General features: G+C 34.9%; 1 protein-coding gene and 1 long non-coding RNA gene across 2 annotated transcripts in view; one reads left to right on the top strand and one right to left on the bottom strand.

Annotated features, from left to right (window-relative positions):
• The window catches only part of LOC141581658 (uncharacterized), a 772188-nt gene that overhangs the window by 492197 nt on the left and 253032 nt on the right, over positions 1 to 26959 (top strand). The window lies entirely within an intron of this gene.
• The window catches only part of TRPC4 (transient receptor potential cation channel subfamily C member 4), a 203736-nt gene continuing 197576 nt past the window's right edge, over positions 20800 to 26959 (bottom strand). The window contains exons 9-11 of the mRNA XM_003934403.3: positions 26771 to 26812; positions 26553 to 26642; positions 20800 to 24562 (exon numbers count right to left, since the gene is read on the bottom strand). Coding sequence (XP_003934452.1) covers positions 23840 to 24562; positions 26553 to 26642; positions 26771 to 26812 — 855 coding nt within the window. The 3' untranslated portion in view covers positions 20800 to 23839. The remainder of the gene's footprint in view (positions 24563 to 26552; positions 26643 to 26770; positions 26813 to 26959) is intronic.

Genomic DNA, 26959 nt, shown 5'->3' with positions numbered 1-26959 from the left:
GCCAATTATAATATTACTCCTGCATAATAATATATTAGGTAAGATAATCAATTATGATGACAGAACTTTTAGGGATGACAGATTACTTCTCTCTGGGTTAAAGAAACAATTTCTGATGCAAGGAACCATATATAAATTGTACATCCAAAGAGGGTCTTATGATAACAGAAAAGAAACAAAGTTACCAGCTAAGCAGTTTCACAGAAGTCTCCATATGGGAGAAAGAAACAAGATTGCTATTGGCTTGGCATCTGTTAGGTGAGATTCACTGAACTAGTTGTATGAGTGAAAGTGGTGTGTCTCCGCTGAAGCTGCAGAGGAAAAAGAATCTGGTCATTTGTACATTTCTGAGATTCCTTTCACTAGGGGCATTCTCAAATGTTAAACCTTGGGTTCTCATGAACAATCATGGACAGAAGAGGGCAGGACTGTGAAACTCAAAGCATGAAATATGTAAAAGAAAAATGACAGAGAGTTTGTTTTTAATAGCATACAATATGTGATCCTCTTCTATAATATTCAAGCATCTGTTATTGAAACAATGAATTCGCATCTTGGCACAGTTCTACTGGCTATGTGATGTTGGCAACTTTTTAAACTTTTTGAAACTCAGTTTCATCATCTTTATGATGGGAATAATAACATTACTTAGAAAGTATTATGGTCAATATTTGTAAAAATAATCTACAGTACATGAGTAACATTTTGTAGCTTTTCTTATATTTAATATTAATACCTCCTATAGAGAATTTCATGGTATTAATGAACAGGGAGAATGGAAAAATCTTAAGTGCATTACAATGTGTTTATACCATCAGCTGAGTTTGCTGTTGATATGGTTAGGCTTTGTGTCCCAACGTAAATTTCATCTTGAATTATAAGCATCATAATCCCCTAATCCCCACATGTCAAAGGGGAGACCAAATGGAGGTAATTGGACCATGGAGCATATTTTCCCCCACGCTGTTCTCCTGAGAGTGTCTGAGTTCTCATGAGATCTGATAATGGACTGTTCCCCCTTTACTCAGCACGTCTCCTTCCTGTCACCTTATGAAGAAGGTGCATTTCTTCCCCTTTGCCTTCTGCCATGATTGTAAGTTTCCTAAGGCTTCCCCAGCCATGCTGAACTGTGAGTCAATTAAACTTCTTGCCGTTATAAATTTCCCAGTCTTGGACAGTTCTTCATAGTAGTGCCTCCCCAGCCATGCTGAATTGTGAGTCAATTAAACCTCTTTCCTTTATAAATTTCCCAGTCTCGGGCAGGTCTTGGGCAGAACTAACTTTGACAGTTAAGTTCCATCTTACTCTCAAAGACTATGATATAACCAAAAGAACATTGGTTTCAGAATTTAAAATATCCAAGTTTAAATCCCAGCTCTACTAGCTTTTAGCCGTGAGTCACTTGCAAAAATAATGCAAACTCTCTAATTTTAAGTGAAATGGGAATGGAGTTTATCACATGAATTCTTAAAAAAGTTGTAAGGAGGTCAACTGTCTTCTTCCTCCTACCCTCCGTTACCTTTTGTCTTTTGTGAAAATGGACTAATACAGTTGCCATTGCGGCAATTTCCCTCATTGGGAAAAAGTAACTTAGATAGTTTCCTCTGAACTTGGAACCAAGCTATGGTTACTTCCTGCCTGTGATATAGTCTCACACACACCAGTGCACAATCTCACGCATAGCTATGTTTTCAAAGGTTAAAATCATTTTGAAGTTATCCTTGTGCCACTCTGTTTCTGATTGAAACTCATCATTCTTCCTCCTATACTTGAGTAAAAGTTTTGGGACATATGTTCATCGCATTTTTCTCAAGTCTCCTGGTCTCTTCTGTAGAGCAGTTTCTTCACAGACGTCATCTGCTTCTAAACAGAGGGTGAGAGGTTGGAAATAAATAGATTGCTATTGCAATAGCGTATGTTAGTAGAGTTAAACTGTGACAATTGCCATTATTTTTCTACTTGAGTCAAGTCAAAAGAGCATTCTCATATGAAGAAAAAGCCAGCATTGCTCCTGAGAACTAGTGACCCACATGGGGGAGAGGATAATAGCAGAGAGTAGTGTCCCTATTTGTTCCCGTTTTACTAGCCAATAGCTAATTCTGTTCAATAGCTGAAACTACCCATCCCAGGATGTTGCAAATTGTAATATTCATCTTATTTTAGAGGCGGGCAAAGAACTGTGTATCAAAAATTTCATAACAATTCTTAAAAGTGTGGTACTTGGAAAACAACATTCAAGTTTGCTTTCAGTTAAAATGTGTGCAATTAACTTTTGTAAAACATCACATCATGGCAGTAGAATACACTTTGACTCTGTAGTGATGCAATTGCTTCTTTTTTTTCCCCTGCACATAAAGCTAATTTTACTTTCTATAGCTTTTGACTTTTTACTTGATGTAATTATATACATCACAGACCTAATAATCAAATGATAGAAACCTTTATCAGAGTCTACAATGATTATTGTTGGTGTTGACATGACTCAATGAAATACATCGTGGATACTGAAGAAAGACAGACAGACAGATGTGAAAAGTTAGAGTAGGCACAGTTTCACAGCTTGTTAAGATTGTTCTGCATTTATCAGCTGAAAACACAAGGTTCAAAAGCATCCTTACTGAAAAATGCACTTACTGTCACATGATATTCCAGTTTTATTCCATAGATAACTACCTAAGCTAATTTCAGCACAGATTTCTTTACACTTTTATGGTGACTACATGTAGATGCTCTGTAAAGGCAGAAAGCAATAAAAGAAAAATATTCTTTTTTGTTTGTTTTTATAAACAAACATGGATTCTCTGACAGGTTCTCAAATGTGAGAGAAAATAATTAACTATGATAGTAATTTTATGTTTAAGGGACAATAGCTTAATATTCCTAATTTCCACATAATTTTACTTTTAGTTTAATATTAATAGGTAAATGCAAACAATGTAGCTCCAGCTAGCTGAAACATGAGGATCCATAAAAAAGAAAGAACACTGTATCTCTCAATTTACCATGACTGAAAGAACCAGCTCAAATATATTGTTCAGAAAGTTAGCTTGGATTCTCAGTGGAGCTCAGAGTATCCTGCCTCTCTTTTCTCTCTTTCTGTCAAAGACTATGATAAAACCAAAAGAACATGGGCTTCAGAATGCAAAATACCCAAGTTCAAATCCCAGCTCCACTAGCATTGAGGTGTGAGTCACCTGCAAAAATCATGCAAACTCTCTAACAATTTTAAATGAAATGAGAATGGAGTTTATTAGATTGAATACTTATGAAAATTATAAGGAGGTAAAGTGTTCATTCTAAGAGGAGTTAATTTTTCTTCTGTCTTCTTCCTCCTACCTCCATTACCTTTTGCCTTGTATCTTCTTTTCCTCCCTCTTCTTTTTGAAATGAGATTCTTATGTTAAAATCTATCATATTCCATAAACATGTCATATGACTTTGGGTACGACGCTAAGTTTTCTCAATCATTTTTCTTCACTGAGAAAACTATGAAATTGTAAACTACTAACAACCTATATGAGTTACATTAAATAAAATGTGTGAAAATCTCTCAGTTAAATTAAATGTTCAATATATATTTATTTGTTAAATTTTCTATAAAATTTATAATTTTAGGCAATCATTGAGTTTATAGACATTTTGCCATTCCTACTTCTTTGACTTAATAGAGGAAATCAGGATGGCAAGTGAAGTGGTAGTATGAGAAACATTTCAGAAAATTTATTCAAAAATATTTGTTAGGTGTACATAAAGCCCCAGGACTTTTATAGATGCTGGAAATATTAATTATAAACAAGATGGGTAGGGTCCCTGCCCTTCTAGGGAAGTATTTCAGAGAGAAAGAGGCAGAAAATGCACAGAGAAACAACACATAAGTCTCTGGTTAACAAAAAAGCTAGTCTGATGATTTTTAAAAACTGTCATAAAAATTGAGAGCTAGAAATTAACTTTACCAACCTTCTATAAAAATTACAGCGGATTCATTATCTTCTCCTGAATAAACGTTTTTCATATTTTAACACATCTCCGTTTTTTCTTTCTTAGTTTTAAGCAACAATTCATAAGGCACTCTTGGTTTCAGTTACAATTTTTATTCAGCAAATGAAGAAATCTATCACTACTGAGAACTCCTGGGTTAGAATCATAATCTCTAATTAAAATCCCATCAGATGCCATCTCACCTGGGTTAAGTTTCCCTCAGAAACACAATCAAAATTGAGACTGATTTTTCCCACACAGAAAAGTAATACAAATAATGTTTGTACTTCCTCCCAAGAACCCCAAGAACTTGGGAAAGCAAGTATTTTGGTAAACCTTGAAACACACCAGACATCCTGTTTTATATCTTCGTTATATAGTTAATTACCCTTAATCTTATTTTTCCAGTCATCTATTTCCTCCTGTGATATCATTCTTTCTTTCTTTCTTTTTTTTCTCCTGAGACAGTCTCGTGCTCTATTGCAGGCTGGAGTGCAATGGTGTGATCTCGTTTCACTGCAACCTCTGCTTCCTGGGTTCAAGAGATTCTCATGTGTCAGCCTCCCTAGTAGCTAGGATCACAGGTGTGCACCACCATGTCCAACTAATTTTTGCATTTTTAGTAGAGACAGGGTTTCACCATGTTAGCCAGGCTGGTCTCCACTACTGACCTCAGGTGATTGACCTGCCTCAGCCTCCCAAAGTGCTGGGATTACAGGTGTGAGTCACTCCACCAGGCTCTCTCTTGTGATTTCTTTTAAAAAAATCTTTTCATTTTAAATTCTGAAACAACTATTAATTTACTTATTTCATGGTAAGAAAAAGTAGTTTTAAATAATCACCCTCTACTTTGAAAATAATTTTGAACAGTTTTCCATACCCGAAACTTGATTCTCTCCTGAGAAAACCACCTCCCCATGTAGCCCTGATTTGTGGTTGTGATTCATTGTCCAGATTCCATGTATCTGTAGAGCAGGAAAGTGGAAGCTGAATCTTTTAATATTTTCAATATACCTTTCAGTGTATTGTTCTTCCACCCTGTGAATCTCATTAACTTACTCTAATCTATGTTGTTCTTTATTTCGGTTGTTCCCCCCAAAATTCTGTCTTAATGTTATTTGACCTCTTGAAGCTCTGTCAGTGTAACCTACTTTCTCTTGAAAGACTTTTGTTTCTCTCATTTCAGTATTTCCTACCACCTCCCTGCTACAGCTATTTAGATTGTTTGGTTACTTCCTTTCACATTGATTATTCCTTGAACTATGTATCCACCCAGGCTACAGACATGATTATCCTTCTTGAGCTCTCCATCTTTCTTTGCTATCAGTTTCAGTTGGTCTTTCAAATCAAGCAGTAGAATATGCATAAGTTTAATTGGCACATGTGAATTTCAGAATTGGATATACGCTTACAATAGTGTTTGTGATCCTCTTAAGTTTGTGTGTGTTTAGTAACTACTATGAACTGACAGTTTTCTCCAAAGACTGATGTTGAAACTTAATTCCCAGTGTGGCAGTATTGAGGGATGAGGCCTTTAAGAGGTGATTGGATCATGAGGACTTTGCCCTTATGATTGGGTTAATCCACTTATGGATTAATGGGTTGTCATGGGAATAGAACTGGTGGCTTTATAAGAGGAGGAAGAGTGACCTGAGCTAGCACATACAGCCCTCTCACCATGTGATGACCTGCACTGCCTCAGAATCCCCACCTGCAAAAAGGCTCTGACCAGATGGAACCCCTTGACCTTGGACTTCTCAGCTTCCATAATTGTAAGAAATACATTCATTTTACTTATAAATCACACAACTTCAAGTATTCTGTTATAAGTAACATTGTACTGAGACAGTAAACTTTGGGAGGTCTGCAATACAATGTGTACAATGAGAATTTAGCAACAATACTAATATCTGTGGCTCTTAGACTAGCAAACGTGCCTAGGGATGCACAGATGCATTCCCATTGAGAAACACCAGCTGGTTGCATGCCAGGAGGTCTCACAAACTGGCCTCCCTTGATGAATGACCCTTAATTCAGTGTCTGGCTCTTTGCCTGCAGGCTCTGAAATCTAATTTTGTCAGCATCTGTAGCATGGCCTCATCTCTTACAGATTCAAGCTTGTCAAGTGCAGGAGCTTGTTTTCTACAGTCAGGATGACCACTTCTTATATCCATAGTTATTGCTAGCACAGAAACCAGAATACATGTTCAACATCACTAGTGCATTTGTTCCATAATAAAGCTATAATCGGGACTTAATTCGAATCAGAAAGTTAGTTTTTAGTCATGGTATCAGTGGCATCTAGCTAATCTATCTTCATTTATTTCCACAACTGTTTCAGTTGTGGAAATAGGACCTGAATGATCTAAGTTCATTGGCTAAGAATCCTTCCAAGGAAGCATTTGAGTGGACAATGCCATCAGCTTCTCTAAAACTCGTTTCCCTTTTTCTAATGGCATTTTTACCAATTGTGGTTATCCCTCCATTCTGACAGACATTCATTGTTTAGCTACATTGATACTCTAGGCCAGATTGAGCCTGTGGCTCATTCTGCTTTTTTAAGGTGGTTTGCCATTTTATTTGATCCCAGTTGTATGAGAAGGAACTTATATGTGACTTAATCTTAAAATCTTTGGGATTCCTTAATGTTAACCTCGTATAATGAAAACACAAATCATGCACACGTAATTCTTTATACTTGACAAAATAATTTTATTTCTTCGTGTTTTAAATCGTAATGATAACTGAGCTCATTGGTCTAGAATAGTTAAGTAACTATTTTCCCATTTTATAAATGAGCCAATAGAGACACTAGGATAAAGATAGAAATTGAACTTTTTGCTTCCAAGTCCAGTAGTCAAAGCAGAAGATTTGTGCCAAAGTATTTGGGTTGGAGATAGCTTTGGCTAGTTTCATTGATTAAACATGATTGCAGCCAAGTTCCTGCCCATTTAGTGAGATTATCCATATTTAGAATATTTGCATCCATGACTAGTCTGCCTTCTTCAAAAACATTTCTTTCTCTTTAAATTGCTGTTGATAGGGACAAGAAGGAGCAAATGAGTAAGGCCTTGTCAGGAGCTCAAGTCTCATCCTTCTTCCCCTAAGGGTTGTAGTTGTAGGGTTGTGCTCATTAACATCTTCCTTCTCATTTTTTTTTTCTCATCCATAGTGAAATCTTAATCTGCAAATATCATGGACCTAGTTTTCCCACACAGGCCAGCCCATCTGTGTCTTTTTGTCTCATGTTTTCAGCTAATGTAACCAATTAGGCTGGCTGTAGCCTAATGTAAGGAAGTAATTTGAACATGAATCCTCCAAAGTGGTTAGATTTATTCTTTTTACTGTTGTATGTAAGAGTGATGAATTACATTGATTCTAAAAGCTGGTGAAATTTTAGGGCATTGTTGTCATGTCAAAAATCCATTAGTAAAAATTCATGACTAAGTAGATCAAAATTATGAATATAAGAAATAGTAACAAGTATTTAAATCCACTTCCTACACCTTACTGCTCATTAATCAGTGAAATTATAAGTAGATATTTATAAGTGAGATATCTTATATTGGTTACTTAATGTATAACAAGCTAGAGCATATACATACATAAAATTCAAAACAGTTTAAAAGTTTCTTCTCACCTGAGGTCAGGAGTTCAAGACCAGCCTGGCCAATGTGGAGAAACCACATCTCTACTAAAAATACAAATATTAGCCAGGCATGGTTGGAGGCACCTGTAATCCTAGCTACTCAGGAGGCTGAGGCAGGAGACTTGCTTGAACCCAGGAGTCAGAGGTTGCAGTGAGTCGACATCACACCATTTCACTTCTGTGTGGGTGAAGCAGTGAGACTCTGTCTCAAAAAAAAAAAAAAAAAAAAAAGGGAAAAAAGAAAGAACCCCTTCCCATCAGGAAGTTTGTGTATATACATTACACTGTGCTGAAATGGGTAATAATACTAGGTTTTCTTGTAACCACAAACTTGTCATTAACACACATAGCATACTGTAATTTAAATTGGCAAAAGTTACATAGATACTTTATATGGTAATTAATGTAAAGCTATTAAGTAAAAATCAGAACATAAATGTGGATTTTTATCTTTGAATACATTATTTTATTCTTGGCATTGATACGTATGGCCTTCAAAACAATTGGAACAGTTAAATAGCTTTAGCAATAAAAATCATTGGTTCCCCCGATATTGTATCATTAGTTAGCAAAAACTTCTAAAGTAAGAGGTGCCCAGAATTTCACTTTATCAATTTTTGATTAATATAATTATAACATCAATGAATTTCTGTATATGTATTTGTGCATCAATAATTTCTGGCCTTTGAGGACCTTAAAAGACAATTACAATTTTTTTTGCTCACAGTAGCATCAACAAGAATAAAATATTTAGACAAATATTCAACAAATGTACACAATTTATATTCTGAAAATTACAGAACATTGTTGAAAGAAATTAAAAAGGATCTAAATAAATGGGAAAATATCTGATGTTTATAGATTAGAAGATGTAATATTCTTAAAATGGCAATATTCCCCTAACTGACATATAGATTTAATGAAACTTCTTTCAGAATTTGTAGAAATTGAAAAGTTATTCTAAAGTGGAATTGTGAGGGACCCAGAATAACCAGAACAGTCCTGACAAAGAACAAAATATGAGGACTCACTCTTCCTGAATTCAGTACTACCAAGCAGCAGTGATTGAGATAATGTGGTAAGAGCACAGGGATACACATATGGATCAATGAAATAGAAGTGAGCCCAGAAATAAGAACATCTATCTATCCGTCTATGGTCAACTTACTTTTTTCTCTTTTCCCTTACTTTTTGTATTCGTCTTCTTATTATTTATTTCAGTTCAGAAAAAAGTGTATATATTTAAGATGCACAATATGATGTTGTTAAATAGGCACATATTGTGGAATGGCTGAATCAAGCTAAATAATATCACAAACCATTTTTTCTGTAGTGAGAACACTTAAAATATGCTATCTTAGCAATTTGCAAGTATACAATATTTGCATTATTAACTAGAGTTATTATTATAATATTAGTTATTAACTAGAGTCACCATATGGTAGGATAGATTGCATTATTAACTAGAGTTATTATTATAATATTAGCTATTAACTAGAGTCACCGTATGGTAGGATAGATCTCTTGATCTTATTCCTTCCATGTAACTGAAATTTTGTATTCTTTGATGGGGACAATTGATTTTTGACAAGGGTGCCAAGACCATTCAATGGGAGAAGAATAGTGTTGAGGCAACTAAATAGCCACATGCAAAAGAATGAAATTGAATCTTTATCTCACAGAATATCTAAAAAATTAACTCAAAATAGATCAAAGACCTCAATGTAAGAGCCAAAACTGTAAAACTTTCAGAAAAAACTAAATAAATATTTATGACATTAACAAAGGATTCTTAGATATGACACTCAAAGCATAAACAATAAAAAAAATTAGATAAATTGGACTTCATCAAATTTGTAAAAAGTCATTTTTCATAGGCCATCATCAAGAAAGTGAAAAGGCAACCTGCAGAAATTGAGGCAATATTTGCAAGTCTTGTGTTTGATAATGCATTTGTATCTACAGTATGTAAGAATTCTTAAAATTCAACGTTGGATGGAATTTGAAAATAGTAAAAGATGAAACTTTCACTTGATCAAAGTAAAGTTTCATCCACTTTATGGATGAAACTTGAAAATAGTAAAAGACAAATAACCCAATTAAAATTCAACAAAGAATCTTAATAGATATTTCTACAAGGAAGTTATAAAAATGGCCAATAAGCACATGAAAAGATGGTTGACACAATTTGTTATCAGGAAGGTGCAAATCAGACACAGGTGAGATATTACTTCATACCCACAAGGATGGCTGAAATTGAAAACTGAGAAAATAAGCATTGGTCAGGATGTGGAGAAATAGGAATTGTCATATATTGCTAATGGGAATGTAAAATGGAGCAGCTACTGTAGAAAAGTCTGGTATGTCCTCAAATGATGAAACATAGAATTGTTTAGTTGTCTATGACCCAGCAAGACCATTCCTAGGTATTTATTTAAGACAAATGCAAATATATTTCCATATAAAACTTTGTATGTGGATGTTTAGAGCAGCATTATTCATAGCAGTGAAAAAGGTGGAAACAACTCAGATGCCCATCAATAGACAAATGGATAAACCAAATGTGGTATATCCATAAATGGAATATTACTTGGACATAAAAAGAAAGGAAATTCTGATACAGGTTATGACATGGATGAAACTTGAAAACATTATGTTCTGAAAGAAGCCAGTCACAAAACACCATGTATATGATTCTTTTTATATAAAAATTCAGAACAGGAAATCTATAGAGACAGAAAATTTAGTGTTAGCTTGGGGATGGGGATGGAGGGAGGTGGGAGTGGGAGCACAGGGTGGTTATAGACCAAGAGTGCAGGGTGTCTTTCTGAGGCGATGAAAATGTAACATGAACTGTGGTGATAATTACATCTATAAATATACTAAAACCATTGAATTATATACTTTAAGTAGGCAAATTGTATAGTATGTGTATTATATCTCAATAAAGCAATTTAAACAGATATTTAATCCTTAGATGCTTAAGAACAGCCTGCAAATTCATTACAGTTGAATATAAAACATATTTACTTTTAAAACATAACATATAAAACCTGTTAGAATTGTAGTTCCTTGTTTTGCTTTAGAAAAATGTATTCCCCATTTATCTTCTGCAGATTGGAAGTCAGGTTATTTCACACCATTGAGTGAAATTCCCAAAAGGCTTTTTTCAGAATTTTAAGGACTCACTTCTCTTTGATTTTGACATGCAAATGTGATGATTATTTCTTCATCTCCTTCCATCTGTAGTTAAAGAGAATTTTGTCATGACAAACTCCTACAAGAAGTAGGACACCCAATTCTTTAACGACACTCAATTATTCCTTGGATAAAGATCAACTTCTCAATGACTATTACTCATCTTTAGGAAGTAACACAGACATCTCTTATTCTCTGTTCCTCATAATGGGTTAGATTCCTCTCCTAGATTCTCCCCAGGGACACCATGATGATCATACGTAATCGTTATTTTCATAGAATTGACATTCTTTTAGTTCAACAACTTTTTCTTTTATTATTTTATTCTCAGCCAGTATTACAATGTGTCACAAAGTGTACGCTTAATCAGTATTGGTAAAGAAGGCAATAATTGTTGCAAACAGCAACTTACTATGTGGATGAGTAAAAATATGAAGGCACTAAATAATCAATATATCATCAATTTGATAAATTTATTCTAGGTGTGAGATGAAAAATGTTGCCTTTTCTGTATTTCTTACTACATTTCTATCTCAAAGAAAATGAAATTACATACAACATTTAACAAAATAGCCTCTTTTCACAGTATTTGATGAATGATAGAGGAAAAAAAAATGTAGTCTGCAAACTCTGACTGCTAAGCATCACCTATATGGAGAGTAACACTATGTTTCTGATCTTATAATGCAAAATACAGGTGAGATTTTTCCAGACTTAACATTGTGACTTCCTATAGAAAGCATTCTTCATTTTTTACTTTCATTTTTTAACACAGAATCAAAACTCTTACTTGGGTGAAATATGAGAAATATTAGAAAGTGAAGGCCAAATCAGAGATCTAGATTATCTTATACACTAAATTATGATTTCCAACTTTAAGTTTTGTAAAAAGTGGCAACTTCAAATTATGTGAGAAGAATTCCAATGATTTCCATTGATTAAACAATTTAATTGATTGCTATATTTCTCTGAGACTGGAAGCCAGAAATAAATAAACAAACAAATAAATAAATAAATTTCAAATGCAACCCACTTCATGAAATTCAATTGCTGTTTGAAAAAGCAAACAGCAGAATATTATCAGAGAATATATTATCAGAGAATATATTGTGATATTTTAATAATATATCAATTATAATATAACGACTTAGCCAAAACTCTAGTCTATATTATTATGGTTATTTATTAAAGATAATTGTCTTTCTAATGCAAACCTTGTAAATGATTTTAATTAACATGGGAATTTCATGCCACATTTCTTTATCATTAAGTGGTTATTTTTTGCTGGGCAGTAAATCGTAATGTTTAATGATTTACACAAGTCTCATAAAATTATAATTTCATTATTCTAATTTGATTTAGTTTATGCCAATTAATTACAATTTTTTTTTTTTTAGCCAAGCTATTTTCTTTTGTTGTCATTATTCACTGTCAAAGCTAAAGAGAAACATATGATTGGTGGTTTCAGTGGTAGCTACATAGAAGCTTCAAATTCAGTGAATATTCTTTAGAACACAGGATGTCATGCTATATTTCTGTAATCTCATGCTTTTTCAAACAGCAATTGAATTTCATGAAGTGGGTTGCATTTTAAATTTATTTATTTATTTATTTCTGGCTTCCAGTCTCATCAGAGAAACTTTTCTTGTCTTTATAGCTTCTCTTCTCCATCTGGTTCAGGAAATTGCAAGAAATGTAATAGAATTGAAAAATTACTTGAGTTTTATTATTTTTTTCAAATTTCAGAAAAGTCTGGCTATAATTTCTGGCTAACTGGGTTAGTTTTTAATCTCATAAAAATTATTCCTCTTTCGTGTTGTCACCCCATTTCATTACTATTAATAACTGCACGTTTGCCAGTCAGCGTTCCCTTCATCATTTCCTTTATGTATGCATGTGTGAGCCTATTCCTGAAGTTGACTTTTCTGCTGTAAATCTGTATGTATGTGATATGGTTTATTTATGTGTTCCCTCCAAATCTTACATTCAATTGTGATCCCAATAATGGAGCTGGGGCTTAGTGAGAGGTGTTTGGGTCATTGGGGCAGATCCCTCATCAGTGGCTTAGTGCCCTTCTTGTAGTAATTAGTTCATACGGGAGCTGGTTGTTTAAAAGAGTAGAGCAACTTTCTCTTGTGCTCTCTCTCTCACTATGGGATATGCGTGATGCCCCTTTGCCTTCTGCCAGGAGTAAAAGCCTCTTGTTCACCAGAAGCTGATCAGATGCCAGCACCACGCTTGTGCAGCCTGCAGAACCATGAGTCAAATCTCTTTTCTTTATAAATGACCCAGCCTAAGGTACTTTTTTGTAGTAATGCAAAATGAACTAATATGGTATGTTACTTAATGTACTTGAAAAAAATGGGAAAAACAGTCTGATTATATATAAAACACAAAAGAATACAACCTTCAGAAAAAAAAAAGATGTAGACTAAAATCCTCATGATCTAAGCAAAGTGCTCTTAGAAGTTTCATAAAAAGTAAGATTGAAAAATTGGACTTAAAATTTTTAAATTTTGCTTTGTTGAAAACTCTGTCAAGAAGATGAAAAGACAAGTTACAGTCTGGGAGAAAATATTTGCAAAGCGCATCTGACAGATGACTGGTATCTAGAGTGTTAAAAAACCAAACAAACGGGCGCGGTGGCTCAAGCCTGTAATCCCAGCACTTTGGGAGGCTGAGGCGGGTGGATCACGAGGTCGAGAGATCGAGACCATCCTGGTCAACATGGTGAAACCCCTTCTCTACTAAAAATACAAAAAATTAGCTGGGCATGGTGGCACGTGCCTGTAATCCCAGATACTCAGGAGGCTGAGGCAGGAGAATTGCCTGAACCCAGGAGGCGGAGGTTGCGGGTGAGCCGAGATCGTGCCATTGCACTCCAGCCTGGGTAACAAGAGCGAAAACTCCGTCTCAAAAAAAAAAAACAAAAACAAAAACAAAAAACCAAACAAACAAAGAGTAAACAATTAAAAAAAAATACAGATGATAGGAGCACACATAAAAGTTATAATTTTGTTATTCTAATTTGATTTAGTATGCTGATGGCATACAGATGAGGAATAAGCACAAGCAGTGGTGTTTAAAATCAGTAACATGCAAATGAACATCACATGAGATATTATTATATAGAAATCAGAATGAGTAAAATACAAATTGGTACCCACATAAAATGCTAGCAAAAAAAGAGAGCGAGAAAGGGAATCGCTCATATGTTGTTGGCAAGTGTCTACAAAGTACAGCACGCTTGCATGACTCTTATAAAACTAAGTATGCAACTACCATACTACCGAGTAATTGTAGTTCTGGGAATCTATCCCAGACAAACAAAACTTAAGTTCATACCGGAACCTGTACATAAATGTTCATAGCAGTTTTATTTGTATTAGCCAAACACTGGGGACAGCCTAGCTATCCTTTCATGGATGAAACGCTAAACAAATGTTGTATCCACACCAGGGAATGTAACTGAGCAACAAAAAAGAAACAAATGATTGATAGATATAAACAAACAACTTGAATAAATTTTCAGAGGATTATGCTGAGTAAAAAGCACTAACCTCCAAAAGTTACATGGTACATAATTCCATTTATATAACACTGATAAATGCTTTGACTTGAAATGGCAAAATAAAAAATCGATAACAAATTAGTGGTTGTCAGGGGTTAGGGATGAGTCGGGGGTGGAGGATGGGCAATGGAATATTATGCAGGTATACCTTGTTTTACTGCAGTTTTCTTTATTGTGCTTCACAGATTTTGCATTGTTTTACAATTAGAACCTGCAATGAGCAAGTCTATTGATGCCGTCTTTTAACAATAGGTGCTCACTTTGTGACTTTGTGTCACATTTTGGTAATTCCATAATATAGTAAACTTTTTCATTATTATTATATCTGTTATAATGATCTTTGATCAGTGATCTTTGATATTAATATTATCACTGTTTGGAGGCAACACAAACTGTGCCCATGTAAGATGGTGAACTGAATCCATAAATGTGTGTTCTGACAGCTCCACCAGCTGGATATTACCCATCTCTCTTCCCTTCCTTTAGTCTGCTATCCCCTGGACACAACTATATGGAAATTAGACCAATTAATAACCTTGCAAAGGCTTCTAAGTGTGCAAGTGAAAGAAAGAGCTGCGTATCTTTCACTTGAAATCAAAGCTAGATATAGTGAAGTTTAGTGAGGAAAACTTGTCAGAAACCAAGAAAGCTAAGCCTCTTGTGCCAAACAGACAAACTGTGAATGTAAAAAAAAGTTCTTGAAGAAAATTTAAAGTGTGACTGCACTGAACACACAAATGTTAGAGCAGAACAGACCCATTGCTAATATGAAGGAAATTTTAGTGGTCTGGATAGAAGATCAAACCAACCACAACATTCTTTAGACCAAAGTCTAATCTAAAGCAAAACCTAACTCTCTTCAATTCTGTGATGACTGAGATAGGTGAGGAAGCTGGTAAATTAAAGTTGGGAACTGGCAGAGATTGTTTCACAAGTTTTAAGAATAGAAGCAAACTTTATAACATAAAGGTGGAAGGTAAAGCAGCAAGTGTCAATGTAGAAGGTGCAGTGAAGCATTCAAAGACAAAGCAGCATTCTACTGGAAGAAGTTACTGTCCTGTCTAGGACTCTCTAGCTAGAGAGGAGAAGCCAATGTTTGTCTTCAAAGCTTCAAAGAACAGGCTAGGCTGACTCTCTCGTTAGGGTATAATGCAGCTGTTGACTGAAGGCCACGCTCATTTACCATTCTGGAAATCCTAGGGCCCTTAAGAACTGTGCTAAATCTGCTCCGCCTATGCTCTATCAATGGCACAACAAAGCCTAGGTGATGACACATCTGTTTACTGCATGGTTTACTGAATATTTTAAGCCCCCTGTTGATAACTACTGCTCAGAACAAGAGTTTTGTTTTTCAAAATACTACTGTTCATTTACAGCGGGTCTTGTCACCTAAGAACTCTAGTGGAGAGGTACAAAGAGATGTTTCCATATGTGCTAACACAACATCCATTCCACAGCCCATGGATCAAGGACAATTTTTGACTTTCAAGTCATGTTACTTAAAATATATATTTTGTGCCGGGCGCGGTGGCTCAAGCCTGTAATCCCAGCACTTTGGGAGGCCGAGGCGGGTGGATCACGAGGTCAAGAGATCGAGACCATCCTGGTCAACCTGGTGAAACCCTGTCTCTACTAAAGATACAAAAAATTAGCTGGGCATGGTGGCACGTGCCTGTAATCCCAGCTACTCAGGAGGCTGAGGCAGGAGAATTGCCTGAACCCAGGAGGCGGAGGTTGCGGTGAGCCGAGATAGCGCCATTGCACTCCAGCCTGGGTAACAAGAGCGAAACTCCGTCTCAAAAAAAAAAAAAAATATATATATATATATATATATATATATATATATATATATATATTTTCTTTTTTTGTTAGGCTGTAGCTGCCATGGATAGTAATTCCTCTGATGGATTTGGGCAAAGTATATTGAAAACTTTCTGGAAAGAATTCACCATTGTAGATGTCATTAAGAACATTTATGATTCATGAGGAAAGATCAAAATATCAACATAAGCCAGTATTTGGACAGAGCTGATTCTAGCCCTCATGGATGAACTTGAAGGTTTCAAGATTTTAGTGGAGGGAGTCACAGCACATGTGGTAGAAATAGCAAAGGAACTAGAATTAGAAGTGGAGTCTGAAGATATAACTGAATTGCTGCAATCTCATGATGAAACTAATATAGATGAGAAATTGCTTCTTATGGATGAGCAAAGATAGTGATTTTTTTTAGACGGAATCTACTCCTGGTGAAGATGCTGTGAAGATTGCTAAAGTGACTACAAAGGATTTATACTATTACTTAAACTTAGTTATTAAAGCAGCAGTAAGTTTTGAAAGGACTGACTCCAATTTTGAAATGAGTTCTATGAGTAAAATGCTATCAAACAGCATCAGTTGCTACAAAGAACATTTTTTTGTGAAAGAAAGTCAATCAACTCACCAAACTTTAATGCTGTATTGTTAAAAAAATTGCAATAGCAACCCCCAAAGTAGAAAACAAGCAATCTGATAAACCAGCAGCCATCAACCTAGAGGCAAGGCCCTTCATCAGCAAAACAATTACAGTTTGCTGAAGTTTCAGGTTACTGTTTGCAATTTTTAGCAATAAACTGTTTTCAGTTAAGATATGTACATTGTGCTTTAGAAAAAGTGCTATCACACAATTAATGGACTACAGTATAGTATAAACATAACTTTTATATGCACTGGGAAACAAAAAAATGTGTGTAACTTGCTTTATTGTGATATTTGTTTTATTGCAGTGGCCTGGAACTGAGCCTACAATATTTCTGAGGTATTCCTGTAAAAGGATAATTCCAGAATTCTTGTGGTGATGAAAATTTTCAGTATCTTGTCTATGGTTGTGTATATACAAACCCGTATATGTGGTGAAACTGTACAGAACTAAGTAAATGTGCAAACACACACACATACACACACACACACACAAGTATATGTAAATCTTTGGAACAGCATAAGATCTGCAGATAATGCAACACATATCAAAACCCTTCGATATTTGCATTACAGTTTGAAAGATGTTTCTATTGAGGGAAAATGGGTAGATGGTACATGAGATATGCTTACATGATTTCTTACAATTGGATATGAATCTATGATAATCTAAAAAAAACTTTTTTAAAGTTTATTTTTCTTAATGGGAGAAATAATCATTCACTGAATATTTTATGGTGTCTTTTTTTTTCTGTTTCTACTTTCATATGTGTACTTCTAACTTTAGAAAGGTGACTTAGTATAGTTTCATATTTTTGAGATAGGTAAGATATTTTCTTCCAGAAATTTCAAATATCAGCAACTGAGGTCTCACAGCAGCTATGAAAAGACACCAGTTTCCTGGCTTCCCCAGAACTACAGGGCATTCTGCATTCTAAATCGTGAAGCGGCACAGTGTACTTACTCTCCTGGGAGTTGCTAAACCTCTGAAAGTACATTGGTGCCCTGAAAGCATGTCAGTGTGGATCACACCTCATTTCCAGAGGAATAACCTGGCTCTTTATGTGCACTCTCAGGAAGATATTTTCTTTAAAAAAATTTTGGTAAAACAATTAGATCAGACCTAAAGGAAATCATAAAATAAGTCGATTCGAATTAATTAAAATCCTGTATTATTATTAAAGTAATAACATTTTGGTACAATTCCTATTCAAACATGGAGGAATAATGTTTGCAAATATTAGGGAAAAGAACAGTACTAACTCATAAGTATCTAAAAGAAGTTTAGCTTGGGAGCTGGGGGTGGTGACTCATGCCTATAATTTCAGCACTTTGGGAGGCTGAGGCGGGCAGATCATGAGGTGAAGAGATCAAGACCATCCTGGCCAACATGATGAGACTCCATTTCTATTAAAAACACAAAAATTGGCCAGGCATGGTGGTGTGCACCTGTAATCCCAGCTACTCGGGAGACTGAGGCAGGAGAATTACTTGAACCCGGGAAGCAGAGGGTGCAGTGAGCCAACCACTGCACTCCAGCTGGGTGACAGAATGAGACTCTACCTCAAAAAAAATTTTTTTTAAATAAATAAAATAAAGAAGTTTAGAATGGCTGAAGTATAGTGTGTGAGAAAATGATGCTGACAAGTGATGCTGGTACCAGAAACGAAGCCCTGCAAGACTGTAAATAAAATAGAAATTAGTTTATTTGCCTTTCGGACACACCTTGTCTTTCAGGAATTTGTCAACACTTAAAAACCTTGTGTTTTCTCCAATAAATAGGTCTTCCATCATGGTTTTAAAAATACCACGTGATAATATTTCAGTAGGTAAAATAACTAGTGGAGAAATTTATTTGACTGGACTCAAATGGCTCCACTATATTTAGTTATTCCATGATACACTGTTAGATAAAAACATTTGCTAAGTTATAGGTATAGTGTGATAAAATTCTTGATAAAAATGATAACAAAACCATAACCTGTATATATACATGTATATTTATATATTAATACATTTGTAAAGGCAAAGGAAAAACATGGAAAACAGCAAATTATTACCAGTGATTCCATTAGGAGATTAGAAATCAAGGAGAGATTGCAGACTTCAGTAGAGCTACATAAACTTTTCTGAGTAATTAAATACAGAATTTTCTACCTTTGTAATTCAGATGATGGAAATACATGAGTTGACTGAAACAAGTACAAATGTTCCTGAGCAGCACTGTCCAACAGATATGTATTGCAAGGCACAGATGCAAGCCACATACACATTTTTCAATTTTCTAGTAGTCACATTGAAAAAGGAAAAAGAAACATAAAACGCATTTACTTAGTATGTTTTAAATGGACACTTCCTAAATACTTTCAGTTCAATATGCAGCCAATATAAAATATTCATGAGCTAGTTTACATTATTTTCATACTGTCTTAGAAATCTGGTGTATGTTTTACACTTACGGCACATCTTAATTCAGACTTGCCACGCTTATGAGTAATCAATAGCCATTTGTGGTTAGGAGCTACCTTACTGAACAGTGCGGTTCAAAAGGAAATTAATGGTTTTGCTACTGGCGAATATCACTTCCAGAGATATCTTTGCTGTCAGCCTAGTAACGGTGTGGCTGTATCCAGGCTTGGTCCCACGGTCCCAACCTTAGTTCAGCTTTACGTTGTTCATTTCTATCGTTTTTCAGTTGAGAAGTTTTGGTATTATTTAATACATTTTATTATTACCAATATTCATATAGGTTATAAAATCTACACTTTCAGGAAAAATGAACAGTGTATTCTCTGAAAGCAGTAAGAAATCAGCTTTTAAAAAATTCTCTTAACACAACTTTGTAGAAAAACATAATATGGTATTAATTCTGAGTTTTAACTTGAATGTTTGGACAACTTCCGAAAGTGCAAAGAAGACAAAATGTTCCCCAAATAAAAAGTCAGTACTCAAGGCATTTATAATGTGATGTCTCATCCAAATATCTAGATGAGGAGGTTTTTAAGCTCCAAATTGACCATCAAATACCTGGATAAATTTAGATAATTTCCATAAATCCCCTGAGCTTTACTTTCCCCAGTTATCTATGGTGAACTTATTTAACATGGTTCTAAAATTTAAATTTAAAAAGGCATGTGATAACACTGCATAAATAAAATGCATTTTCAGACATTGTAAAATTATTAGAATAATGGTTTTGAAGTTGACTTTAAGAGGAATGCCAGCAATATTAAATTTCTAAATTCTATGGTTAGTTTTAGGTCCAAATTTTGGATAATACAGGGAAAGAAAAATATATATAATAAAAAACAGAATAAATAATTTTCAGAATAGTGAAATATATTCAGAGTTCTGTCCTTCTGAAATCTCAGTCATTGTTAGCATATTTATAGGTCCACAATGGATGGTTCTTGCTAGGTTGAGTTTTAAGGACACTAAGCATGGAAGCCACCTGTCTGGACCATAGAAGACAGCTAAAAATACAATGCAAAAGGCCTAAGAATGCACAGATTTCAAAACTTGGTGGCTGCTCTTCAGTAAAGAGCCATGAGACTGGATAGTCATTTACTCGACTAAATCCCAGAGTTATGAAGGATTATCAAATGTTAGAAGAATATTTTCTTATGCCATTGTTACTTATATTTCCTCCATGTTTGCTAGAAAATTGACTTTGCTTTTTTGGCAATAGTATGGTAAGTCTACTATACTTGACTTTTCATCAGTTCGTTTGATCACTGAAGTATTTCAAGTTTTTGTCTATGTCAAGGCAAGAAAGTGAGTGTTTTTGCACTAGTTTAATTGCCACACAGTAAATAGAGGAGCTAATTTAAGAATAGTTTTGATACACAAATACCCAGCTCATACAAAGATAAATTCTGAGGATGTTTAGGACTTTGAAAAATTACTTCTCATTTTACAAAATAATTCACCATTTAAAAAAAATAGCCAGTTTCCTTACTGAAGTTAATACAGATTTATTTCCACAGAAATTTTAAGGAAAACCTTTATTACAAATGATGAGGTACATCTTTATAGCATACTTTCTTATAAATGGGGCTTCCAAAATATATCTGTGATAAACAAAGTGTTTTAAACTTACCTGCTAGTCTATTAAATTGAATTTTCAACACACTTCTTCACCCAACTCAGACACAAAATTTAAGAAAAATAGATTTTTTAGGATTAAGAGAGCATGAAAAACATGAAACATTATTTACGTAAATGAAGGTGATTTCAAACTTCTCTGTAGCATTTAGAAATTTCTGTGGATAGAAATATGAATAGAAATAAAAACCCTGAAGTACTCACTTACAGACCTCAAATAAACAGTAGTTCTTTGCTTGCCCTCCTGCTGTTGTTTTTTCTTATTATGTCCCTACTGCTTATCTTCATTAATGCTACATAATATCACTACATATTTAGAATAGCATTCAATTCTGGTGATATTAGTAGCATCTGGTACCAACAATATCCAACACTTTGTTCAGACTCATAAACACATCTGTTAGCAGCATCTGGGGGTTGTAAGAATCATCCTTTCCAGGACACTGAAAAGGAGGCTCTTACTTGCTCCAAATACATTTCTCTGTTACCATTATGTTCCCCTACAAAATGTCAGCACCTTAACCTCTGATGTAAATAAGCTACTGGGGGAAAAAAAGTTTTGTTGCTTTTACTGTTGTTGGTGTTGCTTGAAGGAACAGAGATAATGTGAAATTAAATTCTGGTGAAGTAAGTAAAACGGTGAAGTAGAGTGTCCTTACTTTGGAAAAAAACAAAACAAAACAACAATGCACAGGAGAGGCAAAGAGAAATTAATGGAAAATATAACAAATATGAAGAATAGGCCTATAATTTCTCTACTACTGTACGTGTGACTTAGAAAAAATGGAATATTTTAGTAGATGCGGGATTTGCTCTGAGTCCTAATATACTTGAGATAAAGGTGTTCTTGAAACAATGAATACATTCATTAGACTTGTGTTGCTCTAAACCTAAGTGGCCCATTCCTAAATTCCTAGGACAAAACCAGATTTAGAAGTAAGCAGGGGTTTAGTGTCTCTGGCTTTTCTGAAAATTAAAATCCAAAATTTCCAGTTGAGTTCGGAGATCACATACTAAATATGTTTTTAAAATCTAACTTTATGTAATTTAGTATAAAAACATCAAATACAACACATTTTATATTTTGTACATTTCTCTTGCATTTCAAGAAGGGATACCTATGAAGCTTACCAAACTCATTCTCTCTCAAGGTATAGGACTTCAGAAGTGGCAATGGTAACCCCTGCATGTGTGTATTTTATAACTTGCTCTTTATGTGTTCTGAAAGGTAGTACAATGCAGTGGTGAAGGGAATGGCTCTTATGGACACATCACAGCTCCATCATTAGCTATGTTACCTTAGCCAGTTAGTGCTGGTCTCACTTTTATCATCTGTAAAATGGGGCTAAGAGCAGGAGCTATTTCAGAGTGTTGTTAAGAGCAGTATCTATATGTTAATAGGTGTATAGGAATAGAATGGAGGCTGGCATTGCTGTTGCTGTTAATTCCTTATTTTTGACGTTTGGTAATCAGAAACTGAGTGCCATAGTATTATGCAGTTTGGGGCCAGTGAAAAATCATATGCAATTTCTGAGGTTCACAGAGTAATTTTGAAATAAAATGAACTCAGCATTTTTCTGTTTATTTGAAATAAATGCTAATTGTTATGTGGTGAAGAAACTTCCTACAGTGGCTTAAATAGACACAAGCAATGTAATTTAAACTTTAAGTTTCTAGTACCAATTTTGTGTAAATTGTGAACACTTTCCTTATAATAGTTCAGTGAATTATTATAAGCTAAATTACCTTGCAAACAATAGAAAAAAGAAACAAACAATAAGAATGTCGTTCCTGTAGGCAAAACTATGTATCTATATCTGCTGATAAAATTAATAATACATTTTTCATTGATTTTAATTTTAAAGAAATGCATACCAATTACTGATGAAAAAGGAGATTACTAGGTTTTTGTACTTCTTTTGAATTGATTACATTATTGCATTGATTGAAAGTACTGGAATTCAACTTTACTTAGATTTAGATTGTTAGAAGAAATTCACTTTCATTTGGATATTATTAGTATGCAATCATCTGGCTTGTTTAAGGTGCTTACAATATTATAGTTTATTATTTTTTCTATAACAGAAATTTTGCCATATTTTTGAAAATCAGTCATTCATAAAGACTCATATTTATACTGATAAGCAGTTGAATCTGAACTAGGTAATTTAGAAAAACTGAAGAAGCGAGTTTTTTTTTCTGACAAGTTGTCCTGAAAAATCATCAATCATCAGAATGTATTAAGACGAACACTTATTTTACTTACTGAAAGGAAACCCTGGAAACCGAAAACCCTACAAAGTATTTCTGATGTTGAAGGGGTTTAGACGTGAATCCATGAGAAGGCTTTCTTGCTTTAATTGTGTACAATAATTATTTACACGTCCTTAAGAAATAATTTGGTAATATTTGTGTTTTAAAGCCAAACTATAGGACTAGGTGAAAATCCTTGGTGAGTAACCCTCTCTAGAGACCCTAAAAAATTATGAAAAGCTATTAATATTTCAGCCACATTGGTTTTTGCATATAAAAATACCTATTTTAGGAGTCAACTACCACATGAAATAAATTGCATTTGTTTTAACTGAAAAAGAAGATAGCTAAAATTTTTCTGTGGGTTATTGCAACAGTACAAGAATACAAGGTGTGTTTATTTATTAACAAAAACAATTGTAAAACAAATTGTGAAAGCAAAAGCAGGCTACGAAACAAAAAGGTTTTTGATTGCCTTTGCCTTATTTAAACATGTTACAGGTTAATATGCCACAATTGATAAACTCTATAAAGTGTAAGTTAGCATTTGCTAATTTAATTTTAAACGTTTTCCCTCATCCAGAGCACTATAGAAAATACATGTGTACGGTAAACGTTTCCTCCTTCAAGTATCACAATCTTGTTGTCACATAATCTTCGTGGGTGACTGTGTCTGGGAGGTTTAGATCATAGTCTATACTAGAGTCCTCTTCTTTTGCATGTTTCTCCTTTGGTATTATAGGAACGGTGTCCTCCACCACCACCTTCTCTGACTTGAATGGACACACTCTCTTGCCTACCTGTAACCCCAGTGTGTCCGTATTCCTTTCTCTATGGTCTACTAACACACACTGTTCACTGAGACCAGGAATGCTCAGGTCACCCCGTGAAGCTAATCCTCGAGATTCCAGTTGAATATTTCTCTCAAGTGGTCCTGCAGCCTGTTGACGAGCAACTTCTTCTGAAACAGAGAAGATTTGGTTTGCATTTTGCTCAGCAGCATTTTGTTTTGATCGTCTATGAAATAACCCAAAGTTTTTGATATCGGTCACAAAATTCACTTTTCTCTGCTTCTCCCTGTGTGGCTCCTGCACCACCAGAGCAGAGCCATTGCTTATGTTATGTCTTTCAGAGGCAATTGCTGCTGATCTCGGATGAATCAGGGTGGTTAAATCAAAAAGGCTGAAATTCTTTTTCTTGTCCTTGCTATTACCTTCGTTATCACTCTTTTCATCCGAGTCTGCCGAATTTGAAGACTCCTTCGAGGCATTTGCAGATTGCATTGTGGAAAGTTTGCTTCCTCTTAGTAATCCCAGAACTTCGAAGCGGAAACTGGAAATGTCTTGCTTTAGTTCCTACACAGAATTTAAAATGAAAAATTAGGTTATGACTTAAACATTTGGAAACATTTTCTTGTCTCATATATGAGTCAGAAATGTTTTTACTCCTTTTAAAAATAAGGATTCTACTCGACTGTGGTTCTATTTAGAATTCCCAGTTCTCTCATGGATACTTGATGTCATTTTGGTGTCTCCTAATTTCCTTTTTGCAATTGGGAAGGACACTTCCTGAGATGGATGCAAAAAGAAACATGAGTTATCTTTGCCACCAAGATGCAGCTGAGTACATTGGGTTTCTCTGGGACTACGGTTTTGAAGACTTCCTCTCCAAATTATTCATCTGCTGGCAAGTTACCTGTCTCTGGGTTGTATTTTATAAGGTTTTTTTTTTTTTTTTAAATATTGGCACAGTTTTTTGTCCAAAGAGATATCTGAAAATTAAGTGGAGCCTAACTTTCTAAGAGTTGAATAGCTACTTTCAATTGTTTATTCTCTTAAAGAGGACCATCCCCCTACATCTGGGTCAGCCTCCACATCCTAAAAATTCCTTCTGATCTAACAACATTTCTTAGATTCATCCTTTTCCTCTGTCTTTTGGGGCAATTGAATTCTCAGTCTTAACCCGATGGCAGCCTTCTTGGTAGTTTTCTGCCCCAACCTATCTCCTAAAGCAACATGAATCATTTAACTTTACAATTTGAACTTTATGGCTGCGAAGAAAGTCTGGGCTTTTAGCCAATTTTCAACCTGTACTTTAAGTGTTGTAATTTCTCTATCTTCTTACCTAACTCACTACTTCATTCTCATGTTCAAACCTGCTACTTTCCATGTTAAATATCTCCTGCAGATTTTATTTGTTTGTTTTTGCCTATAAGCTCTTATTGACCTTAATCATTCTTCCAAAATCTTGAAACACATGACATAACTAAATTATTTTAAACATGTGATTCAAGCATATAATATTTCACACATTCTACTTATTTCCTCGTACACGTTGAAAAACTATCAAGGAGAAAGTTTATAAGTGCATTAGTTACAATTATACTCAAATTATAAATTCATCACTATCAAAGTTTCGCAGAACATGCAGCAAGTTTTTGTTGTTAATGTTTTAGTTACTAAATGTTGCAGATTTTAAAATCAGGCTGAAATTTCAGAAACGGCAGCTCACTCTAGGATCAGGCAAGTCAGAATGCCATTAAGCACTAGGCTTTTCTCTGTATGTTTGAAAACAATTTATTTTGAGAAGAAATTTAGCCACTTGCTTTTATTCTCTTTTTACAGTTCTGTAGGATTTCATAGAAATTCCATCTGACCCAGCAATCCCATTACTGGGTATATATCCAAAGGATTATAAATTGTTCTACTATAAGGACACATGCACACGAATGTTCATTGCAGCACTGTTCACAATAGCAAAGACCTGGAACCAACCCAAATGCCTATCGATGATAGACTGGACAGGGAAAATGCAGCACATATACACCATGGAATACTAGGCAGCCATTAAAAAACGATGAGATCGTGCCCTTTGTAGGGGGACATGGGTGAACCTGGAAACCATCATTCTCAGCAAACTGACACAAGAGCAGAAAATCAAACACCACATGTTCTCACTCATAGATGGGTGTTGAACAGTGAGAACACATGGACACAGGGTGGGGAGCATCACACACTGGGGTCTGTTGAGGGGAAGTAGGGGAGGGACGGGGCGGGTGGGGAGTTAGGGAGAGATAGCATGGGGAGAAATGCCAGATATAGGTGATGGGGAAGAAGGCAGCAAATCACACTGCCACGAGTGTATCTATGCAACAATCTTGCATGTTCTTCACATGTACCCCAAAACCTACAATGTAATAAAAAAAAGAAAAAGAAAAAGAAAAATGAGAGAGCACACAGGCTTGCTGGAACACACAGCTACATTCCAGCTCTGAGTTTAATTGTGCTCTAACTGGATCCGTATTCTGCACAATCTGCCTCTTGTGATGAAGATGAAAATGGTTACCTTAAAGTTCTCTTCGGTCAGGCCTTCTTCAGTTTTAGCATCTCTAATCATTGCAGCAACGTATCGCTTCACAAGGTTCCTCATAACTTCCTGGGGCATTTTAGAACAAGAGTATTGATATTCAATGTGTAAATAAATTTTTCTCCTGAGTCAGTTCTGAAGGGGGAACTGCATTTATTTTAATGAAAATTTCAAGACATAATACAAGGACAACTTACTTGGTATTGGTGATGTCTTCTTAAATTATCAGCAGCTCGCCTCTGAAAAGGAAAAGGACATTTCCTTTCTGGTTATACGGTTATATTGCTATTCTAAAAACAAATTTACTGTTTTCTTAATCAAGAATGTTTTTATTCTCATTTATTCAAAGTGGGAGTTTTACAAGGCAGTGGCCAATGGCTAAAGTG

This window comes from Saimiri boliviensis, chromosome 16 (assembly GCF_048565385.1).
Source record: "Saimiri boliviensis isolate mSaiBol1 chromosome 16, mSaiBol1.pri, whole genome shotgun sequence".
In the NCBI taxonomy this organism is placed as follows: Eukaryota; Metazoa; Chordata; class Mammalia; order Primates; family Cebidae; genus Saimiri; species Saimiri boliviensis.
The sequence above is the reverse complement of the archived record's forward strand: the minus strand, read 5'-3'. Positions and strand labels throughout refer to the sequence as shown.